This window comes from Artemia franciscana, chromosome 6 (assembly GCF_032884065.1).
Source record: "Artemia franciscana chromosome 6, ASM3288406v1, whole genome shotgun sequence".
Lineage (NCBI taxonomy): Eukaryota > Metazoa > Arthropoda > Branchiopoda > Anostraca > Artemiidae > Artemia > Artemia franciscana.
The window spans coordinates 22495371-22510585 of NC_088868.1; the positions used below are offsets into that span (position 1 = coordinate 22495371).

The 15215-nt window shown below is 34.3% G+C and overlaps 1 protein-coding gene across 3 annotated transcripts in view; it reads left to right on the forward strand.

The window, feature by feature from the left end:
* The window catches only part of LOC136028199 (uncharacterized), a 36221-nt gene extending 21234 nt beyond the window's left edge, over nucleotides 1–14987 (forward strand). The window contains exons 1-2 of one of the 3 annotated variants that reach the window (XM_065705915.1): nucleotides 8420–8595; nucleotides 12978–14987. In XM_065705915.1, the coding sequence (XP_065561987.1) occupies nucleotides 12993–14900 (1908 nt within the window). In that variant the 5' untranslated portion in view covers nucleotides 8420–8595; nucleotides 12978–12992 and the 3' untranslated portion in view covers nucleotides 14901–14987. The other 2 variants (XM_065705916.1, XM_065705914.1) reach the window with 2 other exon arrangements.
* The last annotated feature ends 228 nt before the right edge of the window (nucleotides 14988–15215 follow it).

The following is a 15215-nucleotide window of genomic DNA, read 5'->3' on the forward strand; positions in this document are numbered from 1 at the left end:
CGAAAAAACAACAAAAGAACTATGCTAGTTGATGAATATAGAAAAAATTGCTGACCCGTTTTCAAATATCAATGCTTTTATTCTTTAAGACGATGAAGCTGAGCATAGTGAACCAAAAGGGCTCCTATCGCAAAAGATTATGACTCGTCGCCAAGGTGAAAGACACGTACTAATCGAGTTTAATGATCCTTGAATATAAAGGAGCCATTATTTTCACTTTGCAACTATATGCCGCCACAGAGTCTTAGAGCCTTAGAACTTGAGGATTCTTTTCCTTATAGTTTATCTATCCTCTAGTCGAGTAGGCCACTTGATCAGAAATTTCAAGCAATAAAGCTGGAATTGTTTGAAGCCACTGGTCCCCATGCTGCTCTTCTCTCTTGTTTATTTCCAAAGTCAGCCTCTAAGTTCCCCCTCCTCCTCCAAAAGAAAATCATAAAATTCCTGGTGATACGCTAGAATAAAAAAACAAAAAAAAAAACCTAAAACGGGAGGTGAATATGACAAGTCCTCTAGATGACAACCCAACATAGCCTGACCAAGATGACCTGGACCAGAACTCAACCGAGGTTGAAGTTGGCTTCAAACTCAACATAGCTGTAAAAAGGGCTACCCTATTAAGGAATAATGAGATCCTTGCGGTATTAGTAGGAGCTCAAATTTAATTAAAACAGCTTTTGAACAATAAGATTGCCATACTTATTGAAAAAGTAAGACTCTGTAATATAATGTGGCAAAAACAATGTAAGCCAATGAAGCCCAAATTATATTTAGAAAATAATCTGAATACTTATGGTAAAATAAGCACAAATACGTGCATTATTCTCAAAAACAGTCACACTTTTTTTTTTTTTTTTTTTTTTTTTTTTTTTTTTTTTTTTTTTTTTTTTTTAGGGTCATGAATTGAGGATGACAGAACTATATCAAGGGGTAGTGCTTATCCGGTTTAAACTCTCCTCCCTCTCAAATGATTCGTCAAATCATAAATTGTCATAAAATACAAATAAAAACCCCACTCTCTTAAAAAAAAAATACAAAATAGTTTTCCGACTCATTAATTTTTTTTTAAATTTGTCGGTAAAAAGAAATCTTATTTGAGACCGTTTGACCAAGTCCCCTTATTGTAAACTCTCATCTTCTCTCTTTTGTTGAGAGAAGAAGGCCCACTCGGCCAACCCATGGCCGAGTGGGTTGGTGCGCTGGATTCGGGATCCCTTGTCTGAGAGGACGCGGGTTCGAATCCCAGTGTACCCAATTCTTCAGTTTGGGACGGGGGTCAGTGGCGTGACTCTGTAAGCTTAGCCAGAGTCGACCCAGCTCTAAATGGGTACCTGGAGAAATCTGGGGAAGGTAAACAGGAAGGGTGTGCGAAAGCACAGGATGGCTGGCCCCCAACCCCCCATTGCACTTCCTGGCTAAAGGGCCAAGAAACAGAGATCAGCACCGCCGGTACGGACTGTGAAGTCTAATGCCGTATCCTTTACCTTTTTACCTTTTTTACCTCTTTTGTTGTGCCCGAACATAAGTCCTGGATATAGCCCTGGGGATGGGGGATTTGAAAATAGTCAAAATGGGAGAGTTTTATGATAAAATGAAAAAATAATATAAGCAGACTTAAAATTTGAACCTTGTCCTCTAAACATTTCCTTCCAGAATACATTTCTGACTCAAACACGTAAAAACAGAAGATTGGAAGAAGCTCCCAATTTTTCTTTTGTCCCTAAGCGCTGAAAAGGATTCATGTAGCTGTAAAAGGGAAATACACATAACAGGGGTTGATTTCGCACTGTTGAGTTTTGCTAACGTATCTTGGTCCGAGCAACAATTTTTTATCCCCCACTTGAAAGAGACAGTCAGTATTTATTAGACGCACGCGAGTTGCTATGTTGAAGCAGATACCTTTCTATTCTCTACTATATTATTGTCAGATTTAATTAGTTACTAAGGATCCCTCTCAGCAGGTCACTTTCCTTTTTGTCCCTTGTTTTATTTGAAAAGTAAGTTTGTGAAACATAGTTTTTAGAAGTTTGGGTGTTACCAAACATCTGCAAAATGTGGCTCATTTAGACATCCTTTTGATAGACATTTGCTTGTATAGCAAACAATACCAAAATAGCATGCCAAAATGGCTCAAAGTTTAGACGTATCCAGCCGAAGGCCAAGAGGGAATTCAAAACATTAAGGTGGGGGAAGGGGTCCAAAAAGGAAAAAACTATTATTTTGACACTGCTTAGGCTAACAGTATCTATCTTTGTCATTTCTCTTACACCCAATACCTCAAATCTTGCTGCTGGCTGTATCAGTCAGTATTCTTTGAGTTTTCTAGTATAAGGGTTGTAGTCAAACGTGTATTCAAGATCTTCTTCCAAGTTTGAAACAGAAAAACGGGAGGAAACAAAACCATACCTAGGCAATACTTTTGTCTACAAAAGACTTCTACAAGAATTTGTCCATTTTAGCGCATAACATTTTATGAAGCTACTTAACGCAACCAAGGCGTATCCAAGGGGAAGGAGGTAAGGGGATTTCATCCTCCCCCCTACCGAAATGTTTTTCCAACTCGTTAAAACCTTATAAAAATGAATATAAACAAATTTTTTATGTGTTTTTTGAAGTTTTTCTTTTTTGGAAAACCCCCTGGAAAAAAAATCCTTTTGTAACCCCCCCCCCATAAAAAAATCCTGTATAGTGCCCTATCTGCAATATTTAGTTGCTTGAACAGTATACAATATTTCAGTTTTTCTCAAATGTAATTTGGTTGCATATATATATATATATATATATATATATATATATATATATATATATATATATATATATATATATATATATATATATATTTATATATATATATATATACTAGCTGTTGGGGTGGCGCTTCGCGCCACCCCAACACCTAGTTGGTGGGGGCGCTTCGCGCCCCCCCCCAAGCCCCCCCGCGCGCGTAAGTCGTTACGCGCCATAATAGTTACGCGCCATTGTAGTTGTGTCCCTATGTCCCACCTGTGAATATAGATAGATATATATATATATGGTTTTAACTACGTAAAACTTGCGAATATACAACATTCTTTGCTGTCCCATTGTCTTTGCATATAAATAGATTGTCAGGTTTACCGACTCTTGAACATGCAACATATAATGGTCCATGGGAAAACAATCTGTATTCAGATCTATACCTCATGATTCTAATGATTGCCCTTGAGCTTTGTTGATGGTGATTGCTAATCGACCATTCCCTGTCCCGGTGTCCCGGTCGTCATTTACATCCCCCTGTTTCCTCCGGTGTCCCCGTTGTAGTTGTGTCCCTGTGTCCCGGTCGTCATTTATATTCCCTGTGTCCCGGTCGTCATTTGTATCCCGGTGTCCCGGTCTGTATATACATTCGTTTTTTAGTTTTGTTTTTCTCCTTTATTTTTTTCCTTTTTTTTTCTTTTTTAGCTTATTTAGATTTAGATTTTTAGATTTTTTAGTTTTTTTATTAGTTTTTAGTTTTTTTTTCTTTTTAGTTTTTTTGTCCCGGTCGTCATTTATATCCCCCTGTTTCCCCCGGTGTCCCCGTTGTAGTTGTGTCCCTGTGTCCCGGTCGTCATTTATATTCCCTGTGTCCCGGTCGTCATTTGTATCCCGGTGTACCGGTCTGTATATACATTCGTTTTTTAGTTTTGTTTTTCTCCTTTATTTTTTTCCTTTTTTTTTCTTTTTTAGTTTATTTAGATTTTTAGATTTTTTAGTTTTTTTATTAGTTTTTAGTTTTTTTTTCTTTTTAGTTTTTTTGTAGTTTTTACCTTCTTTTTAGTTTTGTTAATTTTTTTTTTACTTATGTCCTGGTCGTCATTTATACTCCCTATGTCCCGGTGCTTTGTTGATTGCTAATCGAACATTCCTTTTGTCCTGGTCGCTTTCTCTTTGAGTGTCGTCATTTATTTTTTTCTTTTTTAGTTCTTTTAGTTTTTACCTTTTTTAGTTTTTTTTAGTTTTTTAGATGAAAATTTTTTTTAGTTTTTTCCTTTTTTTCTTTTTAGTTTTTATTGGTTTTTACCTTTATGTTAGCTTATTTTTCAGTTTTTTCCTTTTTTTTTTAGTTTTTTTTTATTTTTTATTTTTTTTAGTTTTTTACCTTTTTTTAGTTTTTTTAGTTTTTTTAGTTTTTTTAGTTTTTTAGCTTTTTTACTTTTTTTATTAGTTTTTAGTTTTTTTGTAGTTTTTGCCTTTTTTTAGTTTTTTCAGTTTTTTTTTTAGTTTTTTATTGGTTTTTACCTTTATTTTAGCTTATTTTTCAGTTTTTTCCTTTTTTTTAGTTTTTTTTAGTTTTTAGTTTTTTTAGTTTTTTACCTTTTTTTAGTTTTTTTAGTTTTTTTAGTTTTTTAGCTTTTTTATTTTTTTATTAGTTTTTAGTTTTTTTTGTAGTTTTTGCCTTTTTTTTAGTTTTTTTAGTTTTTTAGCTTTTTTATTAGTTTTTAGTTTTTTTTGTAGTTTTTGCCTTTTTTTAGTTTGACAACTTATTTTTATATATATAGATAGTTTTTTTTTTTTTACTTATGTCCTGGTCGTCATTTATACTCCCTGTGTCCCGGTGCTTTGTTGATTGCTAATCGAACATTCCTTTTGTCCTGGTCGCTTTCTCTTTGAGTGTCGTCATTTATTAGTTTTTTCCTTTTTTTCTTTTTAGTTTTTTATTGGTTTTTACCTTTATTTTAGCTTATTTTTCAGTTTTTTCCTTTTTTTAGTTTTTTTTTTTTTTTTTATTTTTTTTAGTTTTTTACCTTTTTTTAGTTTTTTTAGTTTTTTTAGTTTTTTAGCTTTTTTACTTTTTTTATTAGTTTTTAGTTTTTTTTGTAGTTTTTGCCTTTTTTTAGTTTTTTCAGTTTTTTTTTTAGTTTTTTATTGGTTTTTACCTTTATAGTTTTTTTAGTTTTTTAGCTTTTTTATTTTTTTTATTAGTTTTTAGTTTTTTTTGTAGTTTTTGCCTTTTTTTAGTTTTTTCAGTTTTGACGTCACCTGATCCAGTTTTTTCAGGTGACGTCACCTGACCCATCCACACATCCACAGACAGACAACTTATTTTTATATATATAGATAGATAGATATATATATATATATATATATATATTATGTGTTTTATTAGAATTATTCGGGGTTTATCCCCCTTTCCATGGTTTCGAGTCTACTCAAATGGAGTGTTTTTTTGTTTATTCATAAAATATCCAATGCTTGCTTCATTAAGCTCTATTTTTAGAAAATATAAAAAACGTTGGTATCGTCCGTTTAATTTGATGGGGATAGCCGACTTTCTGTTTTTTTCTGTACTCAGAACCCGTTAAGTTTGTCAAAAGCCAGGTCTTGAAGCTTACCTATGCAAATATATCTTAGTTTCAGAATTTGATTGAGGATAAATCTATGAAAATCACAAAATTGGAAAATATTTTAGGCCCGTTGAACTCATCGAAGAAGAAATTTATGGTGAATTTATTGACCGTGTAAACAACAACGTATTTTCAGTCCAACTGAAAACAGTGTGAAGTTAATAATCTGAAGTATAGAAAGTATAGTAAAGTATATAAGTAAAAGTATATGAAGTAAATAGTAATATAGTAAAGTAATATAGTAATATATAGTAATAAGTAATATAGTGAAGTAAAGTATATAGTAAAGTAAAGTATATGAAGTAATCTGAAGTATAGAGGAAGCAATCAAAAATGTAAAAAGATTCGTTAAAAATAAAGGCATTTTCGAAGAAAAACAAGACAAAGGAAAAAACACATTGTATATATTGAGGAAGTCCTCTCCAACCCAGGTCGTGACTAAAATCAAACATCGATTTAACAAGTAACGATCAAGGAAAGTAAGTAACGAAATAATCATATGAGTTGCATTTATTACAGCTTAATTTTTCACCTTGGTTCTTAATTGATTCACCTAATATTAAAATAAGTGAAACTTTTATCGATAAACTAATAGGTTCATCTTTCAAAATACGATTATAATTTAATTTATATTTGGATTTTTACTTCATGTCTATTTATTGGCAAATCTGAATATATAGTGTTTTTATTTTTATTGTCTCTCTTTTCCATTATGTAAGAACTAGGTCATCAAACAGTTCGTGATAGCAAACTGTAAATAAGGAACGACTCGGTTCAATAGTAACCGATACTCTAAAAGACCCAATTTTAATATCAACAGATCCATCGAAAGAATCAGCTTATTATGTTGATTCTAAATATGTAAAATTCATTAAGTTTAGTGTTATCCATCAAAAGTTACGAGCCTGAAAATGTTTGCCTGATTTTTGAAATAAGGGGAAACCCCTCCTAAAATTAAAGGAATCTTAACGAAGATCACACAATTAGATTCAGCGTACCAGGGAACCATACTGTAGAAGTTTCAAGCACCTAAACAATGTGGAATTTCGCTATTTTTGCCAGAAGACAGACCATAGATGCGTGTTTGTTTAAAAAAAAAATTCCAGGGGTGATTGTATCGAAATAACGGTCCTAGAAGATCGAAAGAGGATGCATTCGAACGGAAGTTAAAAAAAAATTGTGCCCTTTTTAACAGACCAAAAAGATGGGGAGCAACTGTGCCCCTCCCATGCCTATTTTTTCCAAAAAAGTATCTGATCAAAATTTCAAAATAGCCATTTTGTTTAGTATAGCTGAAAGATCGAATAATTGTGTCTTTAGGTGTAAAGTAGCCCCCTGCAGTCTGTGGTGAGAGGCATGTATGTTATGAAATTCGCCCATTGTTTACGTATAGTATTTGTTATTGTGAAGTATCCAGGTATTTTTTTTTTTGGGGGGGGGGCGGGGTTGTGCTTTTGGTGGTTTTCTATAGGGAGAATCTTCCTTGTGGAGGGAAATTTCTCGGGGGTGAATTTTCCAGGGGAAATGTTACACTGGGGGGTTTTAACAGAATTACTATACGAAATTCTTTTTAATTGTCTTATATTCTCTTTGTCAAATTTTTCATGTGGAGATGTTCCGGGTGAATTATCCAGAGGCTTTTTGTCTACGTGGCTTGATTTCCAGGAAAAAATTTCCACGGAAGGGGGCATTTCTGGAGTGATTGAGAAACTGATTAGAGATTAAAGAGAGATTAGAGAGATTCGAATGAAAGAATGCTAAAGAGAAATGTTCAGACTGAATAGTTCGCAAGCAATTTTACAGAGAGGGGGATTCTCAGTGAGGATGGACTTGCCTGGAGGGAATTTGACAAGTGGGGTGGACTTTACGTTGGATGAAATTTCTACAGAGGTGTTTTCCGTGAGGGGGAGGGGTGTATTTCATAGAAGGTGAGCCAAATTTACCGGTATTATTTAAAAAACGAACAGAAAATTATTCCATTTATGAAGGGTTGCTCCCTCCTCAATAACTTGCTCCTTACGCTAAGATTTGACTATTTTTCCCAATTTTTTAAGAGAGTCTACTGAAACACGGGGACCTCTTAATTAGAATAGGAAGCTTTTTTAAAAGTTCTAACGGTTTTATCGTAAAGAGCATGGCATTGAAGAGGAGGTAACCCTTCATGTGCGGAATAAATCTGCAAGAATTAATATGGAAATTTTGTTTTAATTATTCATTTATGGTGAGCCAAATTTGAACCTGTATTAGGTAAAAAACGTTCATAAATTGAATAAAAATTCTATAATATTCAGAAATTGTTTAAAAAACTTATTAGTTTTTTTTAATTGAAAGCAAGGAGTGACATTAAAACTTGAAATGAACAGATCTGTATATTTAAGGGGCTACCCCCTCCTTAACGCCTCGCTCTTTATGCTAAGGTTTTTATTGTTTTAAAAAGTAGAGTTGTGACAAAGAGTCAAACTTTAGCGTAAAGAGTGAGGAGTTGAGGATGGAAAAGCCCCTTAAATATACAGAATAGTTTTTGTTCGTTTTAAGTTTTAATGTCTCTCTTTACTTTCAGTTGAAAAGAACTTGTTTTTTATTTAATCAAAAACCAATATCGTCTCTTCGGCTGAAGAAAAGGACTAGCGAAGTAAAATTGCAGCGTGCAGCTGAAAAAAGTGGCTTCACTTAGGTTCACACAGTGCTTATCAGTATGTCTTGGTGAATATATTCCCTACCTTAAAAGTTGAACCACCTCCTTCCTTGATTACGTGCCTGGCCAGGTAACTGTGACATAGCAGTCTTCAGTTCAAACTTAACTATATATATATATATATATATATATATATATATATATATATATATATATATATATATATATATATATATATATATATATATATATATATATATATATATATATATATATATATATATATATATATATATATATATATATTAAGTTTGACCAAAGTAAAGTTTTGTCAGTCAAGTTATGTTCAACCAAAAGTATTATTTGTTCTAGTATCTGTTTTTGAGATTAGGCTGGATTACGTGACATTATTCTCATTACGTTTGTCACCCTTAGTCAGCTAAATTGCATTGTAAAACAAATGCTAATCTCAGTAGCGATATGCCAAAGCAGTGATAAAATTGAATAGTTTATTTCAATTTATGCTCATGTTAATTTACTGGTTTTGAAGAGTGTTTGCTGTCTTCAAATGGTGTAGCTAACGTTTATAAAAGGGTCAGTTTTTTTAGTATATCTTTGCATGGGAAAGTACATCGCTTTGTTTGGGAAAATTCTCTCCGGCTTCCCTTCCCCATCAGGATTTTGACAAAATTACGCCACTGACTTGGGAGCCTCCAACCCCCAATTTCTTTGTTGTTGTCTGATAAACAACTTCTAGCGCATAGACACTTGGCTTCAATTCCCCTATAATAACTGCACTTTAAAACCATCAAAGATTTTTTTATTTCCCCTGATCGTCTCTTAGGACCAAGTATAGCCTGTATGCCATAGCAGCCTGTGCTATACTGTAATGAGCGTTCCTACCTTCTCCATTAATTAAAAAAAAAAAAAAAAAAAAAAAAAAAAAAAAAAAAAAAAAAAAAAAGTACAAAACGTGTCTCGCACTTTTCTTCTTAAATCTGCCTTCGCTCGTGCGCATTAACGATTTTTATACCTTTGTTATGCCTTCATATGTTATTAGGAAACTAATCAATAGTGCAGTACCCTGACCACCATCCCTTTATGGCGCTGTGATTTGTCTTATTTCTGCAATAAATTTTCATGAGTGTATACGTTACCGTGAATGTCAGAAATCGTATGAGACCTAAAAACTAAGTTTTAGTGAAAAATTACAACTTCGTTTAGTGTCATCAAGACGGTTTTTATGGAAGGTACGGAGATGAGCAAGGTCGATGAGCAAAAAACAAAATACGAATGGAAAGCGGCTAGGAACTAGACGTAAATGGCCCAAAGACAAATTGTTTTTTTTTTGGTAATCAAAAGCCTAAACTTTGCAGCCAATTTCTTATAAAACTAATCGAAAAATTGAAACGCAACTGGAATTCCAAAGTCTAAACCTCATAATAGCAGTAATGAAATACGTTTAACCTACTGGTAAAATCCATTTAAGAAATGAAAAATAGAAAGCTAGACTGTTCGTTTGTTAAGTGATATAATTCAGTGCCAAATCAGGAAGGAAACGGAGAATCGAGAGAAAGCAAGAAATCTAGGCGATGGAAAAAGGGGCACCAAAGCCACATTATTTTTTAGGCTATATACGAGAGAAATCCTCCCTCCAAAAAAAATTAAATTAAGGTATACATAAGAGCATAAGTAAGATAATAAACGTAAACAATTGTTCCAAAAGATGATACTCTTACTAACAAGATATGTAAATTAGGATGTGAAAGATACTAGAAACTGAACTGACCAATATATTTTTGGTGTACAGAGGTTTGGATTTTGATTTGAGTTCTCTGACTTTTTTTCGAGGCTGACAAAGAACCCTCGTAATTACATTTTGTTTTAATTTAGATTGCAGTGAAACCTTTACGGTTGAGCGGGCACATTTATTTTCAAAATTACGCATATAAATACCATTTGCCCAGAAGCAACAACAGGAAGTTTCCCGGAGAGAGGGGGAGGGGCAAGTGCTCCCAAGAGCTTCGTTTTAAACAAGATTTAAATGAGAATGTTCCTCAGTTTTCTATTTTATGCATTTTAAGCCATATTTCATTGTCCTAGGGATATTGGTCCCGGATTTTCCCTTTGCCGGCGTCAATGCATTTTCCCTTTGGTTTGATAAATCCTGCACTGACACAACTTAGAGGGAATTTTTTAATCATCCAGATCCTAAAAAAGAAGCTATAGAAGAGATGGCGTTTAAATATGACTCTGCCTTTTAATTTCCAAATTTAGAATCAGCTTTTATTGTTCACCATACCTGAAGTTTAAGAATTGCCGACTGGGACATGTGGTGATCCAACGGAATAAATAAATCTCTTGGCATACTAATGGGGCATTAAATAACGTCTAACAGTAGCAAGTAATGAATGACAAAAGAATCAATCTAAGCAAATTTTTTAATCTTAATGTACACTGCTATTCTGAAAATCTAAATAAATTTTCAGAATTCTCTTTACAAGATTTAAAATGACGTAAACGAGCTTTTAGGACCGTTGGTTGACCACCCGTAAAATTGCATTCTTATCTGGTCTCATTTTATTTCATTTTTAGATAGTCATTTCATCCAAGTGTGTCTACCCTTTTTATATGATACAAATCTAACGATTGGGATTTCATATGTCTCTCAAAAGTTGAACTAAACCGTTTATAGTGTTAAGCTTTTATCTGAAAGTAGCCAATTATGTTCAGAATGTGCAATAAATTAATATGCAAAAATGGCACGGCCAATGATGCTAATAAAGATGTTTTCACGGCTCATTGACACTATCTGCAGTATATTCTTATTTTTAGTAGACCCTAAGTAAAGACTTGAAGCACACATAATCGGCCCTTCGCAATCATAACGCAATCATTGCAATTAACGCGTTTCGAGCGTTTGAAGTTACGAGTGAACAGGAAAATGATAACGAATTAAAGGATAAGTTTAATAGAAAAAAATCAGTTTTTATCTTAATGAATTAAACAAATATAATTAAAGAAGGACTTTACGTGAAGACTTGAAGCGCGCGTTATTGTCCCTAAACAATCATAACGCAATCATTGCAATTAACGCGTTTCGAGCGTTTGAAGTTACAAGTGAACAGGAAAATGATAACGAATTAAAGAAGGATAAGTTTCATAGAAGAAACAAAATCAGTTTCAGTCTCAATGAATTAAATAAAGATAATTAAAGAAGGATTGTGCGTGAAGACCTGAAGCGCGCATTATTGTCCCTCCACAATCCTAAGGCAATTACTGCAATTAACGCGTTTCGAGTGTTTGAAGTTACGAGTGAACAGGAAAATGATAACGAATCAAAGAAGGATGAATAAATATCTACATATGTATTACCAGTTGATAAAGCAGGAGTTGTTACGACAACGGTGCTTCCAATTCAAAATCTAGTCAAAGCCCGATATCTGCGGTGGCAGAGTTGCACGGAAAATGGAACTATCGGATCAAGCGAACTGTTAACGCTTATTCACGCATAGTAGCTGTGCATGGCGTTAAGGTTGATGTTCCTTGTACCAAGCTTTGATATGGCTTTTTTCCGCAGTCATACGGTTATAATCAGGGGCTTCTTTCCGGAAGGGGGGAATAATTTTGAGAAATTTTTTTTATATAGCCAATGCTCCTTGACTATGCGAATATGAACCCCTTTTGCCCCCCTCCCCAGCCCCCAATACTAATTCTAGAGCTACGCCCCTGGTTATAATGTTTCAGTATAAAAAGACAATTTTGTCATCACTTGATAGCTGATGTTTGAAATTTGCTTTTATTATTATTTTTTTTATATTGAGGTATACGTTGAAAATACGTCAGAAACATGCGAAAACATGGATTTACCTTTTTTTAAGGAAGTTTAGATCGCTCTTTAAGAATTTTTTTCTTAACGGTACCATAATTCTGGCTGGGTGAATGGATAAATCTTAAACTGATTAATTTAGTAATATAAGTATATTGTCCTTTCAGTGCATACTACGGTTGTTAGCTTGTCGCAAAATAGCTTGTTTGAGAGGGAACACAAACCTCCAGCCTTATATGATCCACAGTATAAAGGCTCATGTTCTGGATTTCGTTTTAGATTTAGCTTTACAAATATGGTTACCAAAGGATAGTAATCAAGCGAAATAGGCTCAGGTTAAAATCATTAAGTTTGCAACACGAGCATCGTGAAGTTATGGAGCACCGGCACCCTTATCTCAATATGTAATGGAATGTCTATGGAATAAAGTAAATGCTCTGATGCTTCATATTTTAGTTTTCTGTGGCACCCGTGTGTGTGTGTGTGCAAGTAGTTGCTGGGTTTGTCTTAACGCTTGATGATACTAATAATTGTCAGGGTAAAAGGTGATCTCAGCCAATTCACAGGTAAAACATGTTTACATAAGTTCTACATCCGGTAGTCAAGGAAAATCTTAAATTGTCGACCGGAGACATCTGACTTGGTTAATATGTATGGAACAGTTCATCGTAAATATTCATCTTATGGATGCTAACATACTTGCTAAATTTCTTTAAAAAAAGGAGCTGTATTTAAATGTTTCGTTTATCTGTGATTTTTAATATAACCCAACTTTGTAGAGAGAGAAAGGGGGAGTGGGAGAGGGAAGAGAGATAATAAAGCAAATAAGTCAACATGAATATGCTTGCCAAATTGATATCAGAAATTCTTAGATCTTGACTTAGAGTGAGAATTAAATAACCACGTAGAAAACTATTTGTAATGATATCCATCATTTTCTACGAAAAATTTATTCTTAAAAACAAACAATGGTTGAACCGTGGAAACAGTCAGTTAGAACGAAAACGGTTCTCATAATGTTTCTGATTGAATTTTCGTTTACACTTATTTCTATCTCATACAAAATACAAACTCGTGCTAATCTTTGAGTCTTTTTTTTTTAGTAATTTTCACCCTGTACATGCTCTTATTCTAGATTTTGTTTCAGGTGGTATGGTTCGCTATGGAAACTTCATTGACTCCAATATTCTCCGAAGGAGTAAGCCGAAGGCTTCAAGCAGCAGCACTATTCTGCTCTGTGGCGCTCGAAACAGCCCTCCAAGTTTGTGTGGCCTACCACTACTGGCAGCGCTTAGAGTGGGCAGCAGTTGTTCTGTCAATTTTAATAACCTCATCCATCCTCGTCAACGTAGCTAGCATCATCTATGTCCATAGCAGTCTCGACTTCAGTGGTAGATGGTTTGGAAAGTGCATTTGCTACATTCTACACTTGCTGCTTTGTGGTATAGCGTGGCGATTTCTAAAATTAGCTTTCTTCTATGATCGGACTGATGTCAGAGAATTTGCTATTTTGAGATATGTTCAGTCTCATTTACAAACTTTACCGTCGGTCTTAGTCCAAATATTTTTATTGTACGGAAGTCCATGGACCACGGAAGCTATATTATTACCTGCAGTTGTAGCAGGGATACAGCTAGCTTCAGTGAGTGTAACTGTCGTTATCGCCTCTGATATAATATCTGACATTGAGGATCCTTTATATCTTAGTGCTCAGGGCAGCACCAGTAGCTCCGAACCAAAGAAAGAGATATCTATTATTCCCCCCTATATTAACTACGGCTTCAGGACAGTGTGTTTTTTATGGTGCCGTGTTTTATCATTTGGTGTTTTCACATCTGAACTTGGATACTGGATATTTGCAGTGATTGGTTTACACTGGCTTGGGATTTTTATATGGTTACTTAGAAACGAGGACGCTTTCGAAATGACCAAAGGTCAAAAATTGACTAAAAGGGCACTGCAGGCTCTGTTGTTAATATTTAATTGGTCACCGAAATTAATAGACAGTGGTTCATTTCTCAATATTCTCGAACAAGAAGCTACAGTGAAAGTGTTAAATATTGCCATTTACTATGCAATCGTTGGGTCTGAAAATGCTTTTATGTTATCCCTTTGGTTTCATTGGGCACGACGGAATAATCCCGTAGTACGATTAGCTACAGTGGCAAGTTGTGCTGGCACTTTTGCCTTTGGTCTATTGAGCCTTGCATTAACAACTCCAGAATGCTGGATGAAACCGGAAGATTGTGCTGCTTATGAAATATCAGTCGTAAAAGAAGAAAAAACACCCTATTCAGAAATCCCAACTCATTCTTTCTGTGATTATGACAGCGTTTATAATAGTTCGTCAAATAGTAGAAATACAAACACTATAGACCCTAATATGTGTGGTTCTTCTTTTATACCAGAGGATGACTTGCCGACCTATATTGCACCTCGTTCAATTAGTCAATTTCGTGACCTGTCTCATCGTCATATCATTAATACAGTAAATCGAACTGAAAGTGTTTACAGAGATCCGAGCACATTCACAGGTAGCCTATCAAGTGTAAAACATGCAAGAATTACACGCATACCACCTTATCGACCAACTATAAATTATATGTTGGAGCAGAAAAAAACAAGATGTCACTGTAAAATATTTGATGAAGCAGGTCACTCAGTTGGTCATAGGCTCAACTGTCCTGATGCTTTTCAAAGACTAGATCCAAGAGTCTATGTCGGGACCTTAATGGATCATCCTCTGGATTTAGACCCTATAAGTCCTTCTACTAGTTATCCAGAAGATTCTGATAATAGATCGCTGTCTTCTATAACGACAGACATAGAATCTGAAGTTATGTATTCCACATGGCCGCCCTCACATTATATGCCGTCAATGTGTCAGTTATTTGGGACGGTAAGGGCCCCTTATCATCAAAATTCATTTGATTATGTACATGCATGGCTTGTTGCATCCACTCTGCCAAGTCGGAAAGGACGACCAGATAAAAATACCCATGAAAATCATTTTTACAACTGTAGACCTTCCGCTTTTCGTATACGTAAAAACCTTGAAGTTCCCGTATAATTCACTTCATTGAAAATTTAATTAAACAAAACCTATTTTCGTACCTGATTTACTTATTTTATTTTACGAATAAATGACTAAATTGTGTTTTTTATTGTTGTACCGAAAGTAGAATTATGCTTCATGGGCATAAATGAAAAAATATATAAAGTCGTCAGGGATAAAATCAAAAGGCTCACTTCAAACTTTTTTTCGAAAAAGATTTAGAGTGCAAGGAAGATTCCTTCAGTGTTTCCTTATTCCCCGTCGGATTTTCAAAAATAAATTTACTTCTTAGTAGGTACGGAGACCGTCCAGGATTAGCATACGTTTCAG